Source organism: Haliotis rufescens, unplaced genomic scaffold (genome assembly GCF_023055435.1).
Source record: "Haliotis rufescens isolate VD_foot unplaced genomic scaffold, xgHalRufe1.0.p SCAF_9, whole genome shotgun sequence".
NCBI classification, from domain to species: Eukaryota; Metazoa; Mollusca; class Gastropoda; order Lepetellida; family Haliotidae; genus Haliotis; species Haliotis rufescens.
Genome location: NW_025964383.1, coordinates 48,669,222 through 48,688,476, shown reverse-complemented (window position 1 = coordinate 48,688,476; position 19,255 = coordinate 48,669,222). Strand labels below are relative to the sequence as shown.

Here is a 19,255-nt window from a genome sequence, read left to right as displayed (position 1 = left end):
TTTATTTCGTATTCGTATTATTTACTGGGGGTTATTGGTAACTTACTAATAAGAAGAACACATGAAAAGTCAATAGAAGAATGTTAATTGATAAAATTTGTTGGAGAAATGTAGCTTTTGCTACAACCCATCAACCCTACAACGGGAAGGGGCATTTCTGTTTGTCTCGCTGGTTTCGGTGAAATGGCTAGGTGAGTCCAAATAGGGCACAACTGGTTTGCAATAAAATTAAAACATATATTATTGGACTGAATTTGGAGAGTTATATGTCAACTGTGTGTTTTGAACATTTATGTTGAACTAATTACGAATTACCTTTTTTTCACGTGGCCTTGACCTACAATGAAGGTCACTCAAAACCGTATCACTATCAGGACACAAGAGGTTATGTAACAAGTTTCATCCCACTACAGTAAACACTTGCAATAACTCAATATATGTTTGGTGATATGTTTGTTTGCTTTGCTACACTTTCCCTCGGCAATATTCCACATAACATTCGAATGAAGCACGGGCAATAACTTACAATCAGGAAAGTACTCCGTTATAATCTGACCTCAGGTCATCACCATGGAATAGCCAATCACGGGCCTGGAAATCGATCTCACGCATCTGTTTGATACCAGTTATCTCAAACGGGTTTCTCACCCACGGGTGTGTAAAAACACAGCCCTCTGGAGTATAAGGACTCCAATCACTAGATTTGCCATTACAAACCTGACGTCAACAACCAACTCGGACTCGGCTGCTAGTTGATTAGACCTTGTCTTCCCCTGGGACCTCTACCCCTCACCCTCACCCCGTCTCACCTCTCCGGTCAGTGACTTCGTCTTCCCCTGTGACCTCTACCCCTCGCCCTCACCCCGTCTCACCTCTCCAGGGAGTGACTTCGTCTTCCCCTGTGACCTCTACCCCTCACCCTCACCCCGTCTCACCTCTCCGGTCAGTGACTTCGTCTTCCCCTGTGACCTCTACCCCTCACCCTCACCCCGTCTCACCTCTCCGGTCAGTGACTTCGTCTTCCCCTGTGACCTCTACCCCTCACCCACACCCCGTCTCACCTCTCGGGGCAGTGACTTCGTCTTCCCCTGTGACCTCTACCCCTCACCCACAACCCGTCTCACCTCTTGGGGCAGTGACTTCGTCTTCCCCTGTGACCTCTACCCCTCACCCTCACCCCGTCTCACCTCTTGGGGCAGTGACTTCGTCTTCCCCTGTGACTCTTCCCCTCACCCACACGCCGTATCACCTCTCGGGGCAGTGACTTCGTCTTTCCCTGTGACCTCTACCCCTCACCCTCACCCCGTCTCACCTCTCGGGGCAGTGACTTCGTCTTCCACTGTGACCTCTACCCCTCACCCTCACCCCGTCTCACCTCTCCGGGCAGTGACTTTAACTGCTCCTCTGACCTCTACCCCTCATCCTCACCCCGTCTCACCTCTCCGGGCAGTGACTTTAACTGCTCCTCTGACCTCTACCCCTCACCCTCACCCCGTCTCACCTCTCCGGGCAGTTACTTTAACTGCTCCTCTGACCTCTACCCCTCACCCTCAAATCGTCTCACCTCTCGGGGCAGTGGCTTCGTCTTCCCCTGTGACCTCTACCCCTCACCCTCACTCCGTCTCACCTCTCCGGGCAGTGACTTCGTCTCTCTGCGTTAACTTGCATTTGAAGAAGGTTGAGAACACAGTGTAAAGTTACCTGAATTAGCGTGTCGACATTTGATATGCCAACGGAAATGATATTCCAATGTAAAATGTTAGGGGCCCATAGTTTCCAGTTAGGAAGCTGCCTCATGCATGGCTTACAGTTTAGATTATCTCTGTGAAACCGAGAGATATATGTTGCCGTAAATTATCTTTCCAACAAAAGATTTTACATGTTCAGGAATTTCAAAACACACTCTTTTGTGACGAAATAATACTCTTATTGTCGTTTCTTAAACACAGGCGTAAACTGGACAGAAAGTTTGATTGGACATGACTTCATGATTGGTCTGTTTAATCCACGAACACTAACAGGCTTGACATGCACACCCACCACCAGGCAATGAAAGCATATGTAGCTGGTATACGCACTTTCTGTACAATCATGTTTCACATTTCATTACAGTGTTTATATCCACAGGAACGTATGGAACGTATGCCTTAAAATGCAATATATGAATGGGATGCAACATATGAATGTGTTCAAACCACATCATCGTAAAATACAGATTTCGCACCAATTTTTTCTCCTCTTAAATCATTTAGAGATATCAGTTGCAAATGCCTCGAAATCGTTCGCAAAGGTTTCCCAACGCTGATGAAGTATGTTATTAATTTCATTTTTTAAAATGGGACAGCCATATCATGATATAGTCAAATGACATTTGACCACCGTTTCAAATAAAAGTTTAACGTCATTTGAACCGGGTGATGTAAGATTTTACTCGTCATTTACGACTGATTCCACTTTACTTTACCTTTACATTTGGGTCGACCATACAAGATGGACTTGCCAATGAAGAAAACATATATATATCAGTTTAGCTCATATTCTCTTAACTCTACAAAAAAAACAAATATGGAACAGCAAACACAAGTTTAGAACAACAATAAGTTTATTACAAACTGAAAGACATGCATACAAACGGTACAACATACAAGATTAAGCAACTCTTTAAAGCAAATAAGGCGCCGTATTCGACTTTGGTTTTTTTTTTTTAAGCCTTTTCCTAATATATGAGCATGACCACGTCTTAGATGCTCACTTGAAGTTAAAACAATCTGCCATTTTCTCACATTGAAGCCATATCGATATATGTATCCATGTCAGAATTCTCAAATTCTCACGTGTCATAAAAGAAAAAGGCTAATTGCCAGTCATTTGCACATGCCTGATAGTTTTCCGCACCTTTATAATTTGACATATAAAAAAATACAGTCTTCCAGTATCGTTAACAAACTGCTGTTAGTTACTTGTGAGCAGCTTTCTTACACTAATTAAGGTCTCGCTATCTATGTTCGTCACACAGGCGACTTGAGTTTGACATCCCTAAACATCATATTATAAAGAACCCTTTCGTGGTGTTTCCCGTCTTGATAAAACTGGAATACTGCAAAAAGCAGCATAAATTTCACCCAAACAAATAGGTAACTTATCAGTTTCTCCTTTTGACGGCGGCATCAGTGGCTGATCTTATTTTGACCTCACTTGTCAAACCTTTGCTACAAATATATCAGTTTGTTGATACATCCATTAACATGTCTAAGTCGTTAATGGCAGACAGTGTACCATCTTTTGGTATGACACAGCAAGGGGGTAGAACGATCGATGTTCCGTTCTCCTGGCAGAGGCTGTCAACCAGAACATGGAAGTGTCCTTTTTTTAAAGGTTTGCAAACCACTTTATCTCTGCTTTATCCGACCTTTGACCGTGATTTATCACACCTTTCAGGGTCCATTCAGTGCTAACAACATACCCTTTGGTAGATATTAGTTTGAAATACCAACATGGATTATCATCAAGTCGAAAGTTCTCATTCCCTACTTCGTATTCTTTCAGAGCACGTACAACCTGTGCTGTAACGTGATGCTCGGGTCCAAGGTGAATGTTGTGTGCTTTATAGATGCGAAATCCGGAGTCGTTAGAAAATCGGAAAGCTATTCTGATTTCTGCACCATGAGCTATGGCATATCTCACTGCCAGGATCGAACCGCTCACAACTGAAGTATTCCTTAGAGTGTGCAACACAAGGTCCCACTTCTTTGTATCCACAAACCAGGTTATTGGCTTCCTCTCTATTGTAGCTGTCTTATGAGTGACGTTCGATGCCCCCACAAGAGGACGATATGTCCTAATAGTTCCTGTAGTACTCACGACCCTGAACTCCCAGTTTAGATCCTCTCTAAAGTACTCTGCATTTCTTTTGGACAAGGATGATATCAAAAACACTGACAGGTGATCACCTGAGATTCGGATACCTTCTGCCTCCATTATTGTGTTATCAAATTTTACTTTGACGGAATGTCCACAGTCAGCAAAGAAATTTAAATGCATCAATGTGTTACTAAGAGATCCATTTCTCTCAGAGACATGCAGCGTGGTCCAACAATCATCGACAAACCATTTCATTTTAAAATGGCTACGGTTGCTGGTCCTAAACTTGTTATTCCCAATATACCATCTACTTTGGTAAAATGAATCTAAAGACGTTAGAATTAGAAAATACCAGTATGCATTTTTCATAAATATGTTATGATTACCGTATTGATGTTGACCAACGACCCAAATAGCCTCGCAACTGATTTCTCTTGATTTAGGATGTTTTCTCGGTAGCACTTCGCAGTTTGCAGTATAAAATATGTTACTAATGCAGGAAATAGCAACAGAAGACCCTTGAAGAATATGTGTAGCAAGCGCGTCTATGTTCTTAACAGAAACATTTCCTTTGTACCCACCTGCAAAAACTGGTGATGGATATCGTATTTTATCCTTTTGCAATGCAAACCACATTATTGCGGTTTTTATGGTTTTATCAGATTTAGCCTTGCCACCAACGAAATAGGTTTTCATCTGTATATGCCCTGTGGAACACACCATCATAAACGACCAGGACCCGGATGGATCGAAGTCATCTTCGTTATGGACAGAGACATGTGGCATAGACTGACAGCAAGCATCTGCATCGACCTTTCTGCACATATCGAACTCAGCTGAATTGTGGTATGTATTATTCAAAACAAATCTGATTCTTCGCCCATGGAGAACGCTCTTTTGTAGGTCTCTTTTCCTTCCTGAAATGACACCACCGTTTTGGTCTGTGTGTAATACTTGCACCCATTTCAGTTTACACGGATCTGTCGAATTAAACAAGAACATGAATATATACAGTTTCATCAAATGAAACCTTATAAATACATCAAAGTCTTATAGAAGTACAAATTTCTAATTTAACTTTCTTTGGTGTCCAATCAGACAGTGGACAATGCGACATCACAACTGGTGTCAACATCAGTCGATGACGATTATTAGAAATGACAAAATAAGCTGACGAGATATATCCATGGGGTGGTCCAAGCATCAGGATATCAAAATGCATCCAAATTGTATGCGGTGCGGTGCTCTTCACTAACGATACGCCTTTCAGCAAGATAGCACCCATTCCCTGTACAGCTACATTCACGCAGAGCATCCATAGGCGTCGTAATATAGAGAATGATCTATGCTCAGCTTTCCAATTCAAATTTGAGCCAGACTGAACACATGCCCCAATATGCCTAACAAACAACGTCCTGTAATGATAAGTAACCAGAACAATTGACGATAGTTTGGCGTCATTCTACAGACCTTGCATCTCAAGGGTATACACGTCACAGCACAAGACTCCAGTTGTGAGTGGTTACCAATAATTTGTAGGCAGGCTACTTGATTGTTACCGAAAACGTACTTATATATGCCTTACCGAATCTGTTCTCACTGAATATAAGATAAAAACAATATATTTGTGTCTATACTCCCACGTGTAACCGTCGGTATTCATGTAACACAACTGATAAACTATTGTAAATAGCGTTAAAACTTGACTCACTTAAACATGGTTGATGCAGTGCAGAGATGCCTCACTTTGACGTGTCCGCAGGTTCTAATTCCTCATTATTAACCTTGGAATTATTATTCATATTCTACTGGCTTTCATGGCGACCACTCTGACATATATAAGGGCAACGTCTGTTTGGACTTTAATCTCACATTAATCTGATACTAAAAATCTGCTGAAAGCTGTATTAACGCAACTCATGAACTCACCATCAATGTTATTCAGACACTCAAGTACTAACATGGTACGCGTTATGCAGATACTAAAGTACTAACAAGGTACGCTCTTACCCCGATTTATCTTCTTCAAATATGGAGTATGCATGTTGAAATGAGAAATTCCGTTTTTAATCCTGACATGTCCGCAGCCCGTCGGTTCCAATTCTTTAAGCATACAGCTTTGACTCAGATGAGTGGAAAGTAATATGAAAGTATGCAGGTCCATCCTTGCTGTGCCACATGAACGTGTTCATATATGTCCGACGTATAAATGATGCCTCTGATAACGATGATTCAGAATGAATACCACCTCAACCAGTTAGAGGTGTACACGTATAAGCATAACTGAATATTCAATCACATAGAGAACATGATACATTCAAACTATCAGAATTCCGACGGCGGCACATGACTTGACAGCAGAAGAAAACAATCAATCAGCCTCAAGCAGATGGAGTTGGCGTACAAACAGGGAGAGTAGTCTAGGGCCAATCTAGTCTGGCATTCCAAACAATTGCATTTAAATCCTTTGTCTGTCAACTCACATTTTTAGGTATACTTATCTAGCAATTCGAGACACAAACACCAAACGCTTACACAAACACATAAAAGCATACACACACTAGAGAAATAGTACTACAAGACGGAGCTCCCATGTCAGATACGTCGAAAATGTATAGTTCTTTTACACAGAATAAAATGCTAAAATTCTTTGGAATAGATCCGAATACAGCCTTTATGGATAACTATTAAATATAATTAAATTATGAATCACACTCAATCATATGTAACATTCTCTTTTCATGTCATTCGGTCTTACAAAGAGGGGCAGTAGGGTAATCTAGAAGTTAAAGTTTTCGCTCGTCACGCCGAAGACCCAGGTTCGATTTCCGACATGGGTACAATGTGTAAACCGCATTTCTGGTGTCCCCCCGCCGTGATATCGCTAGAATAATAATAAAAGCGGTATTAAACCGTACTCACTCATTCACTCACTCTTACCAAGAGGATTTTGTGATTTAGCGATTCACTTTTAGTAATTTTTTGTGGTTGTGTTGAAAACATATCACAAATGTAATGAGAACCACAAAGTATCACAAGACACATATGACATCTCTAGAGCTAAACTGAACGCCTGCACCATACAGAGGAGACAGTGCCGTAACCAGTGCCATGTGTGAAATTCAGACATTATTATTGAGTGCAATTAGGAAAACATAATACCAAAGTGTTGGATTGTTCTGAATGAAAAAAGACAGAGGACACACACAGAGGACTACCCAAGCCAAATCTCCCAGTACAGCAAACGATGGTAATAACTAACTCAAAGGGACCACTCATTTTAGTTCCTTATAACCGTAGTTCGTTATAAGCATTAAAACCTCTCATACAGCAAATGTTCGGGACAACAAAGATAAATTCGGTATATCCGTCAGTTCGTGATAACCGTGTTCTTTCTAAACGTTGTTAATCGTAATTGGTTCTCCTGAAATAGAGTTATAAACAATAAAGAAGTAGGCGATAAAAAGTGGACATTCTGAAGGCTATTCCTAGAATTTCATCAATTGCCCTTTATCTTTATGTGAGACGGAATGCCATCTCCAGCAAGTGCATCCAGTTGCCTGGCGACTTTTGGCATCTTTTCAATTATTTACATCCAAGTTGAAAACAATCCTCATCCTTGATTGTCTGGTTTCTCAACAGGTCATCGTTGCATGGCAGTACAATAAATACTGAACAACAAAAGTTCCTGTGACATTGAATAAGATTAAATGCAAAGTTACGTTTTTTACCAAATCTGAAACAATTTTGGTTTGCAACAGATAAAAGACGCCTGTAAGTGTTCAAATTGTTTAATTTGCCATTCTGATTTCCGAAAATGCGTGATATTTGCGTACGGTTTGTGAAGATATTCGTCGAAGGCCAGGGATGCTTCTTGCAGTCACTGTTGCTGGCTGGAATCGATTTCGTAGGTGTGTTGTTCGAATCCAGTTGTCTTGTCGATAATTGGTTACGCACGGCCTGCCACTGCGAGGATGGTCTCTGACTGCATTCGACTGTTGCCAACGTTGCCATAAACACCAAATGGTGTTTTTGTGTCTTGCAACATCACGTTGACTGATCCTGCTTCAAGCATACCAAAGGCTCTCAGACGCTCATTTTCTGAAGGGCGTGGCATTTCGTAATGTTAAATAATTGCGTAATTTTGTCGTTTTCCTGAGTGGTTGTTGTCAGCACGATGCTAAACAATGCATATGGAATCCTGTTAACGCACATGTTTTTATACACATTCTTGGGTAGTGAAATGCATGGGGCTTGCATAAAAGTCAACTTTTGCATGTAATGCATGCTTTTCTGTAGCAGTTGCGTTTATGTGACTTGATTCCATACATGTGCTACAATATTGAAACCCAAACTTTACTTGTTTGAAAAATACACTAAAAAATTGGAGTCACAGGAACTTTTGTTGTTGTGTATATTACAAAGTCATATTATCACAAATCCAACCCTGCAAGTTGTGTGTTTAATCCTCTTTAACGAGTTCGCACCTAATATTGAACTTTATGGTGTCTTTAGTTGCCGTATACGGTGACATTATTAGGTTAGGAGAAAAATCTTGCCTTGCCGAATATTTTTCTGGAATTAGTCATTGAACAGATATCATCATTTCGCATGAGTGATGACTTGACTTTTGATAACAGCTGCTTTGAAGACGTGTCTTTAAAGTGTGTCAAAGCATTAGAGTTGAAGGTTTTCAGGAAGCGTTTGTGTTATAGGTTTGAATAGAAGCATGTTTTTACTTAAGCTGTTTTTGCTGCTTCTTGTCTGAAAACAGCACACAGTAAGAGCACATGATGAAAGTCTTGAACTTTCTGATATTGGAATTTCCACCGTTCATGATTGCTTCTGCTGGATGCATCTGTACATGGTAATATGTCACCCTCAATTTGGTTATTCAGTCATCTTCAGAACACTAATTAACAGAAAGAGAGCAAGTAGAAACAAAGCAAATGGATCAAATACTTTTACATCTTGCATAGAATACCAATTCCTGCAAATTAAACATTTTGACAGAGCTTTTTGTAAATGTTACTAACTCGTTTTCAATATTGGCAGGTGCACCTTCTGAAAAATCATGTCTTATAGATCATTCTGTTTTTTATGTTCCAAGGAATGCATGCTTTAATTGCGCAACATATGATCGAGATGCTAGAATTTGTTATGTGCATATATTTATTTCACCCTAAAGTGGGCAATCATGCAGACTAACATTCAAGAATATATCACAACATTGTTGTGAGGAATACAGCTTTTGCGCCGAATGTTTCTGCTCATAAATCAATGAGTGATTTCAAATGTCTTGACAATGTTCACAGAGAATGAACACAAAAGAAAACCAGTGTATTGAATTTATATCTCGAAATATCAAAGTTCATGTTTTTCCATGTTGGCACTTTACTGTCTTTTATTTATTAATATCAGACTACTCCGATCATCGCTATAAGGTAATTTGCGAAGCCATGTTATAGCTCACCTAACATATAGTCAAGTGAGCTTCTGCAATGACCTGCTTGCCCAGCACTCGTCGTCAACGGTGAACTGAGGGAGCGAGAAATTGCCAGGAATGTTCCCCAAACGGTCGCACCTAGATTCATGAGGCACCGATCCCAGTCTAACGAAGAGGACATTGCAATTGTGGCTCGCCCGAGAATGCCGACTGAAGTTGCCTGTAGTTTGATGGCATACCAGAAAGTTTGCCTCCAGGTAACATTATCAGGAACCTGAAGGCATCACTTCCAGCCTAATTACTGGTATATGTTTTTCTAATTAATGAAGCGCATGCCAAAGGCAGTACAGCTCTAAGAGAGAGAGAGTCCAATGCGTCTGAGTACATTATTAAGTAATTACTGTTTGTTTGTTGTTTTAAAACCGCACTCAGCAATATTCCAGTTATATGGCGGCGGTCTGTTAATAATCGGGTATGTACGAGATAATCGAGTGATTTACATCATGAACATCGATCAACGTAATTGGGATACGATGACATACACCAACCAAGTCAGCGAGCCTGACCACAGGATCTCGTTATTCGCCCAGTCATCTTTTACGGAAAGCATAGGTTGCTGAAGATCTATTAGTGAGGAAGATATTTGCACTTCCGGTTCAATGACATTGACGTTCAGCCAATTTCAAGCTTGGTTATTTGTAATTCTGCCATGACATTGAAGAATGCTTTATTCTGATTGGTTAAAAAGAGGTCTCCGTTTTGCAACAGAAACCTCTTTAAAACATATTAAGCCCTTTTTACACACAAAAACGTGTATATGAATACCTCGACACCCTACATATAGACCAATAAACAAAGGCTGTCCATCAACAAAAGAATTGTATATCCTATCAATATATTAGACGATGGGTCTCAAATGCAAGAAAGGTTTGTAATACAAGCTGGGTCAACAGCTTTCGTGAAATTAATAGACGACCAAGTGTATGAATAGAGAAAATACGGTACGTTTGATGTGGGTTTGTTTGGCTACGACTTTTAATAAGAACCGATTTCTATTTGTTTGCTCACTTTACTTGAGAGAATCAGCGTGAAATGACAATAACTAATTAAGTATTGAACAGGTTGAAACACTGGCGTGTTTATAATTTTATCCGGTTCCGGTTCCGGTTCCGATTGCTCATGTGCACTGGTACAAGGCACTGTCTATTTTACAAGAGCGTCGTATAGTACAATGTTCCTTTACTCAACCACCACCTTCACGATTTGTCAAGAGAGTATTTGAAAGACCATCGGTAAACACTCCCCCCTTTGAAAGGCCACTCACAAATGTCCCAACATCACTGAAGTCACAGCACAGGCACTTGGTCACACCAGCTTTTCAGAACACGCACACTTACGGAAAATATACACGAAGCACTATGTCAGGCCACAACTGTCACATTTTATTCACGTACTGGCGTCGAATTTCGTTGATATAGATTTTAAAACCCTCATGCCAAAATGCAACCTGATCGTTCATGATCAGTCATGCTCTGTGTAGTTCTATTGTCAATCACGTTGTACCAGCAGGCTCATCCACAGTTTATCTACATAGGTGAATGTTGATCAACAGCATAGATCGGGGTTGTCATGTTGCTTCGTCAGAGGCATGGAGAGTGTAAACAACAAGGTTGGCAGCCTTTGAAAGTTGTGAGTTGACTTTGTATGTAGGTCAAGTTCTGCCACTTCCAAGAGGCATTTATTTCGTATTCGTATTATTTACTGGGGGTTATTGGTAACTTACTAATAAGAAGAACACATGAAAAGTCAATAGAAGAATGTTAATTGATCAAATTTGTTGGAGAAATGTAGCTTTTGCTACAACCCATCAACCCTACAACGGACTGAATTTGGAGAGTTATATGTCAACTGTGTGTTTTGAACATTTATGTTGAACTAATTACGAATTACCTTTTTTTCACGTGGCCTTGACCTACAATGAAGGTCACTCAAAACCGTATCACTATCAGGACACAAGAGGTTATGTAACAAGTTTCATCCCACTACAGTAAACACTTGCAATAACTCAATATATGTTTGGTGATATGTTTGTTTGCTTTGCTACACTTTCCCTCGGCAATATTCCACATAACATTCGAATGAAGCACGGGCAATAACTTACAATCAGGAAAGTACTCCGTCATAATCTGACCTCAGGTCATCACCATGGAATAGCCAATCACGGGCCTGGAAATCGATCTCACGCATCTGTTTGATACCAGTTATCTCAAACGGGTTTCTCACCCACGGGTGTGTAAAAACACAGCCCTCTGGAGTATAAGGACTCCAATCACTAGATTTGCCATTACAAACCTGACGTCAACAACCAACTCGGACTCGGCTGCTAGTTGATTAGACCTTGTCTTCCCCTGTGACCTCTACCCCTCACCCTCACCCCGTCTCACCTCTCCGGTCAGTGACTTCGTCTTCCCCTGTGACCTCTACCCCTCACCCACACCCCGTCTCACCTCTCCAGGGAGTGACTTCGTCTTCCCCTGTGACCTCTACCCCTCGCCCTCACCCCGTCTCACCTCTTGGGGCAGTGACTTCGTCTTCCCCTGTGACCTCTACCCCTCACCCACACCCCGTCTCACCTCTCCAGGGAGTGACTTCGTCTTCCCCTGTGACCTCTACCCCTCACCCACACCCCGTCTCACCTCTCGGAGCAGTGACTTCGTCTTCCCCTGTGACCTCTACCCCTCACCCACAACCCGTCTCACCTCTTGGGGCAGTGACTTCGTCTTCCCCTGTGACCTCTACCCCTCACCCTCACCCCGTCTCACCTCTCCGGTCAGTGACTTCGTCTTCCCCTGTGACCTCTTCCCCTCACCCACACGCCGTATCACCTCTCGGGGCAGTGACTTCGTCTTCCCCTGTGACCTCTACCCCTCACCCTCACCCCGTCTCACCTCTCGGGGCAGTGACTTCGTCTTCCACTGTGACCTCTACCCCTCACCCTCACCCCGTCTCACCTCTCCGGGCAGTGACTTTAACTGCTCCTCTGACCTCTACCCCTCATCCTCATCCCGTCTCTCCTCTCCGGGCAGTGACTTTAACTGCTCCTCTGACCTCTACCCCTCATCCTCACCCCGTCTCACCTCTCCGGGCAGTGACTTTAACTGCTCCTCTGACCTCTACCCCTCACCCTCACCCCGTCTCACCTCTCCGGGCAGTTACTTTAACTGCTCCTCTGACCTCTACCCCTCACCCTCAAATCGTCTCACCTCTCGGGGCAGTGGCTTCGTCTTCCCCTGTGACCTCTACCCCTCACCCTCACTCCGTCTCACCTCTCCGGGCAGTGACTTCGTCTCTCTGCGTTAACTTGCATTTGAAGAAGGTTGAGAACACAGTGTAAAGTTACCTGAATTAGCGTGTCGACATTTGATATGCCAACGGAAATGATATTCCAATGTAAAATGTTAGGGGCCCATAGTTTCCAGTTAGGAAGCTGCCTCATGCATGGCTTACAGTTTAGATTATCTCTGTGAAACCGAGAGATATATGTTGCCGTAAATTATCTTTCCAACAAAAGATTTTACATGTTCAGGAATTTCAAAACACACTCTTTTGTGACGAAATAATACTCTTATTGTCGTTTCTTAAACACAGGCGTAAGCTGGACAGATAGTTTGATTGGACATGACTTCATGATTGGTCTGTTTAATCCACGAACACTAACAGGCTTGACATGCACACCCACCACCAGGCATGGAAAGCATATGTAGCTGGTATACGCACTTTCTGTACAATCATGTTTCACATTTCATTACAGTGTTTATATCCACAGGAACGTATGGAACGTATGCCTTAAAATGCAATATATGAATGAGATGCAACATATGAATGTGTTCAAACCACATCATCGTAAAATACAGATTTCGCACCAATTTTTTCTCCTCTTAAATCATTTAGAGATATCAGTTGCAAATGCCTCGAAATCGTTCGCAAAGGTTTCCCAACGCTGATGAAGTATGTTATTAATTTCATTTTTTAAAATGGGACAGCCATATCATGATATAGTCAAATGACATTTGACCACCGTTTCAAATAAAAGTCTTGAAGTGTTAAGTTTAACGTCATTTGAACCGGGTGATGTAAGATTTTACTCGTCATTTACGACTGATTCCACTTTACTTTACCTTTACATTTGGGTCGACCATACAAGATGGACTTGCCAATGAAGAAAACATATATATATATCAGTTTAGCTCATATTCTCTTAACTCTACAAAAAAAACAAATATGGAACAGCAAACACAAGTTTAGAACAACAATAAGTTTATTACAAACTGAAAGACATGCATACAAACGGTACAACATACAAGATTAAGCAACTCTTTAAAGCAAATAAGGCGCCGTATTCGACTTTGTTTTTTTTTTAAGCCTTTTCCTAGTATATGAGCATGACCACGTCTTAGATGCTCACTTGAAGTTAAAACAATCTGCCATGTTCTCACATTGAAGCCATATCGATATATGTATCCATGTCAGAATTCTCAAATTCTCACGTGTCATAAAAGAAAAAGGCTAATTGCCAGTCATTTGCACATGCCTGATAGTTTTCCGCACCTTTATAATTTGACATATAAAAAAATACAGTCTTCCAGTATCGTTAACAAACTGCTGTTAGTTACTTGTGAGCAGCTTTCTTACACTAATTAAGGTCTCGCTATCTATGTTCGTCACACAGGCGACTTGAGTTTGACATCCCTATACATCATATTATAAAGAACCGTTTCGTGGTGTTTCCCGTCTTGATAATACTGGAATACTGCAAAAAGCAGCATAAATTTCACCCAAACAAATAGGTAACTTATCAGTTTCTCCTTTTGACGGCGGCATCAGTGGCTGATCTTATTTTGACCTCACTTGTCAAACCTTTGCTACAAATATATCAATTTGATGATACATCCATTAACATGTCTAAGTCGTTAATGGCAGACAGTGTACCATCTTTTGGTATGACACAGCAAGGGGGTAGAACGATCGATGTTCCGTTCTCCTGGCAGAGGCTGTCAACCAGAACATGGAAGTGTCCTACACTGATTTAAGAATACATAGAAGTATACGCATGAATAACAGGGAGTGTAAGTCATCTTTTTTTAAAGGTTTGCAAACCACTTTATCTCTGCTTTATCCGACCTTTGACCGTGATTTATCACACCTTTCAGGGTCCATTCAGTGCTAACAACATACCCTTTGGTAGATATTAGTTTGAAATACCAACATGGATTATCATCAAGTCGAAAGTTCTCATTCCCTACTTCGTATTCTTTCAGAGCACGTACAACCTGTGCTGTAACGTGATGCTCGGGTCCAAGGTGAATGTTATGTGCTTTATAGATGCGAAATCCGGAGTCGTTAGAAAATCGGAAAGCTATTCTGATTTCTGCACCATGAGCTATGGCATATCTCACTGCCAGGATCGAACCGCTCACAACTGAAGTATTCCTTAGAGTGTGCAACACAAGGTCCCACTTCTTTGTATCCACAAACCAGGTTATTGGCTTCCTCTCTATTGTAGCTGTCTTATGAGTGACGTTCGATGCCCCCACAAGAGGACGATATGTCCTAATAGTTCCTGTAGTACTCACGACCCTGAACTCCCAGTTTAGATCCTCTCTAAAGTACTCTGCATTTCTTTTGGACAAGGATGATATCAAAAACACTGACAGGTGATCACCTGAGATTCGGATACCTTCTGCCTCCATTATTGTGTTATCAAATTTTACTTTGACAGAATGTCCACAGTCAGCAAAGAAATTTAAATGCATCAATGTGTTACTAAGAGATCCATTTCTCTCAGAGACATGCAGCGTGGTCCAACAATCATCGACAAACCATTTCATTTTAAAATGGCTACGGTTGCTGGTCCTAAACTTGTTATTCCCAATATACCATCTACTTTGGTAAAATGAATCTAAAGACGTTAGAATTAGAAAATACCAGTATGCATTTTTCATAAATATGTTATGATTACCGTATTGATGTTGACCAACGACCCAAATAGCCTCGCAACTGATTTCTCTTGATTTAGGATGTTTTCTCGGTAGCACCTCGCAGTTTGCAGTATAAAATATGTTACTAATGCAGGAAATAGCAACAGAAGACCCTTGAAGAATATGTGTAGCAAGCGCGTCTATGTACTTAACAGAAACATTTCCTTTGTATCCACTTGCATAAACTGGTGATGGATATTGTGTTTTTTCCTTTTGCAATGCAAACCAAATTATTGCGGATTTTATGGTTTTATCAGATTTAGCCTTGCCACCAACGAAATAGGTTTTCATCTGTATATGCCCTGTGGAACACACAATCATTAACGACCAGGACCCGGATGGATCGAAGTCATCTTCGTTATAGACAGAGACATGTGGCATAGACTGACAGCAAGCATCTGCATCGACCTTTGTGCACGAATCGAACTCAGCTGTATTGTGGTATGTATTATTCAAAACAAATCTTATTCTTCGCCCATGGAGAACGCTCTGTTGTAGGTCTCTTTTCCTTCCTGAAATGACACCACCGTTTTGGTCTGTGTGTAATACTTGCACCCATTTCAGATTACACGGATCTGTCGAATCAAACAAGAACATGAATATATACAGTTTCATCAAATTAAACCATATGAATACACCAAAGTGCTATAGAAGTAAACATTTCTAATTTAATTTTCTTTGGTGTCCAATCAGACAGTGGACAATGCGACATCACAACTGGTGACAACATCAGTCGATGACGATTGTTGGAAATGACAAAATAAGCTGACGAGACATATCCGTTGGGTGGTCCAAGCATCAGGACATCAGAATGCATCAAAATGGTATGCGGTGCTCTTCACTAATGATACGCCTTTCAGCAAGATAGCACCTATTCCCTGCACAGCTACATTCACGCAGAGAATTCATAAGCGTCGTGATATAGAGAATGATCTATGCTGAGCATTTCAATCCAGCTTTGAGCCAGACTGAACACGTATGGGATGAGCCTAACAAACAACGTCCTGTAATGATAAGTAACTAGGACAATTGCCGATAGTTTGCCGTCATTCTACAGACCTTGCATCTCCAGGACATACACGTCACAGCACAAGACTCCAGTTGTGAGTGGTTACCAATAGTTTGTAGGCAGGCTACTTGATTGTTACCGAAAACGTACTTGTATATGCCTTACCGAATCTGTTCTCACTCAATATAAGAAACAAACAATATCTTTGTGTCTAATCTCCCACATGAAACCATCGGTATTCATGTAACACAACTGATAAACTATTGTAAATTGGGTTAAAACTCGACTCACTTAAACATGGTTGATGCAGTGCAGAGTTGCCTCACTTTGACGTTGCCGCAGGTTCTAATTCATCACTATTAACCTTGAATCTATATATTCTACTGGCTTTCATGGCGACCACTCTGACATATATCAGAGCAACGACAGTTTGGACTTAAATCACATTAATCTGATACTAAAAATCTGCTGAAAGCTGTATTAACGCAACTCATGAACTCACCATCAATGTTATTCAGACACTCAAGTACTAACATGGTACGCGTTATGCAGATACTAAAGTACTAACAAGGTACGCTCTTACCCCGATTTATCTTCTTCAAATATGGAGTATGCATGTTGAAATGAGATATTCCATTTTTAATCCTGGCATGTCCGCAGCCCGTCGGTTCCAATTCTTTAAGCATACAGCTTTGACTCAGATGAGTGGAGAGTAATATGAAAGTATGCAGGTCCATCCTTGCTGTGCCACATAAACGTGTTCATATAAGTCCGACGTGGAAATGATGGCTCTGATAACGATAAATGATATTAATAAAAGTGGCATAAAACCATACTCACTCATTCACTCTCTCTAACCAAGAGCATTTTCTGATTTAGCGATTCGATTCATGTTTAGTAATTTCATGTGATTGTGTTGAAAACATGTCACAAAATGTAAATAGAACCACAAAGTATCACAAGGCACATATGACACCTCTAGAGCTAAACTGAACGCCTTCGCCATACAGAGGAGACACTGCCGTAACCAGTGAAATTAAGACATTATTGAGTGCAAGTAGGAAAACATAATACCTAAGTGTTGGATTGTTCTGAATGAAAAAAGACAGAGGACACACACAGAGGACTATCCAAGCCAAATCTCCCAGTACAGCAAACGACGGTAATAACTAACTCAAAAGGACCACTCATTTTAGTTCCTTATAACCGTAGTTCGTTATAAGCATATACACCTCTCATACAGCAAATGTTCGGGACAACAAAGATAAGTTTGTTATATCCGTCAGTTCGTTATAAGCGTGTTCGTTCTAAACGTGGTTAACTAAAATTGGTTCTCCTGAAATAGGCGTTATAAACAATAAAGAAGTAGTCGATAAAAAGTTGATATTCTGAAGGCTATTCCTAGCATTTCATCAATTGCCCTTTAGCTTTATGTGAGACGGAATGTCATCTCCAGCAAGTGCATCCAGTTGCCTGGCGACTTTTGGCATATTTTCAATTATTTACATCCAAGCTGAAAACAATCCTCATCCTTGATTGTCTGGTTTCTTTACAGGTCACCGTCGCATGGCAGTACAATATATACTGAACAACAAAAGTGCCTGTGGCCTTCCAGAACATCGGTCCAGGGAGAGGCAATGGTGTCACAGCAGGTCGGTACATTGATCAAGTCTCGAGACCACACGCCATACCTCATTTGGCACGTCGCCGCAACCACGAGTTTCAGCATGATAACTCCCTGGCCGATACTGCGAGAGCAACAAGAAACCTCCTCCAGCAGAATGGCATCAGAACCATGCAATGGCCTGCCCTCATGCCCGATTTAAATCCCATTGTGCACCTGTGGGACGAGATTCAAAGAGGGCTGAATGACGTCAGAACAAGGCCAACAACTGCAGCTGAACTGCGTCAGGCGTTCCTCAGAGTGTGTTGACTGTTTTCATGGCAACGTCCAAAAGGTTTGACAAAAAACGTGACACGTGAATGTCAACTTGATTCATCGATAAATCTAAAACTTTAAAACTAAGTGGCTGACAGTAAAATAAAACCCGAATTCAGTTCCGGTAAGCGAGTATTGTGTTCTGCTACGTTGACTTAGAAAACCTTTTGGGTGAGAAAAGGAATTATTTTCAAATATTAAATTACTTTAAACTTTTATGTTAATCTGTTTATACATCGAGACTCAGCTGATGTCAACTTTCTCCTTGTGAAGAAGAATATTCCATCAGCTAAATGATTATCAGAATTTTCCTCATAAGTTATTTGATCATGTTTGGAGCATTCAAAGACATATTTTGACTATTTTGTCTTATACCAGACGTTCTCGTGTTAGTTCATCTGAACAACAATTGACTTGCCTTCGCATGTGTTTGTGACGGGTGTCACCAGGGGCCAGAATACGCTCACCTTTTCGCGAAGACATGCTGGTGATAAAGTCACATTCGTATCATGAACGTGTGATGGGTTTCTTTAGTCACTTGTATTTACATCAACACAGTTTAACATTTGTCGCTACTCTGTCGTCATGACACTGCATCAATTTATGTGAAGTAACATATGCAGGACAAACAATAATAAATCACCACTGATCCCTGAATTCGACCATTCAACCTATTCAAACTATTTAAATAATCACTTTCACCAAGAAGCAGAATGAAGCTACACCTACGGCATTTTCAATGCAAAAGTTTCAAACACATACTCACAGGCAAAAGACATTGTGCCATTCAAACATAAAAGAGAATCGCTCACAATAATATTAGCGTGGGTGGAACATACATGTATATCACATGTAGGGAACAATATCTGAAGGAACGAGCAGTGGTCCATGTGAAGAGCGCTCATGCCATATGCAAATATGTCATGTACCACGTGATGGGGTTCTGCGGCACGTTCACACAG

At 41.1% G+C, this 19,255-nt stretch overlaps 2 protein-coding genes across 2 annotated transcripts; one reads left to right on the top strand and one right to left on the bottom strand.

Annotated features, from left to right (window-relative positions):
• The first annotated feature begins 183 nt into the window (after positions 1-183).
• Positions 184-12,667, top strand: LOC125377391 (vegetative cell wall protein gp1-like). Its single transcript, XM_048390460.1, has 3 exons — positions 184-191; positions 822-1,691; positions 11,764-12,667. Exons 1-3 carry the CDS (start codon positions 184-186, stop codon positions 12,665-12,667), a joined length of 1,782 nt encoding a protein of 593 aa, XP_048246417.1.
• An 898-nt stretch (positions 12,668-13,565) lies between these two features.
• LOC124117508 lies at positions 13,566-17,972 on the bottom strand. The gene is made up of 3 exons (XM_046479438.2): positions 16,938-17,972; positions 14,611-15,920; positions 13,566-13,571 (listed from the first exon to the last, which is right to left on the bottom strand). Exons 1-3 carry the CDS (start codon positions 17,089-17,091, stop codon positions 13,566-13,568), a joined length of 1,470 nt encoding a protein of 489 aa, XP_046335394.2. The 5' UTR covers positions 17,092-17,972.
• Between the last annotated feature and the right edge of the window lie 1,283 nt (positions 17,973-19,255).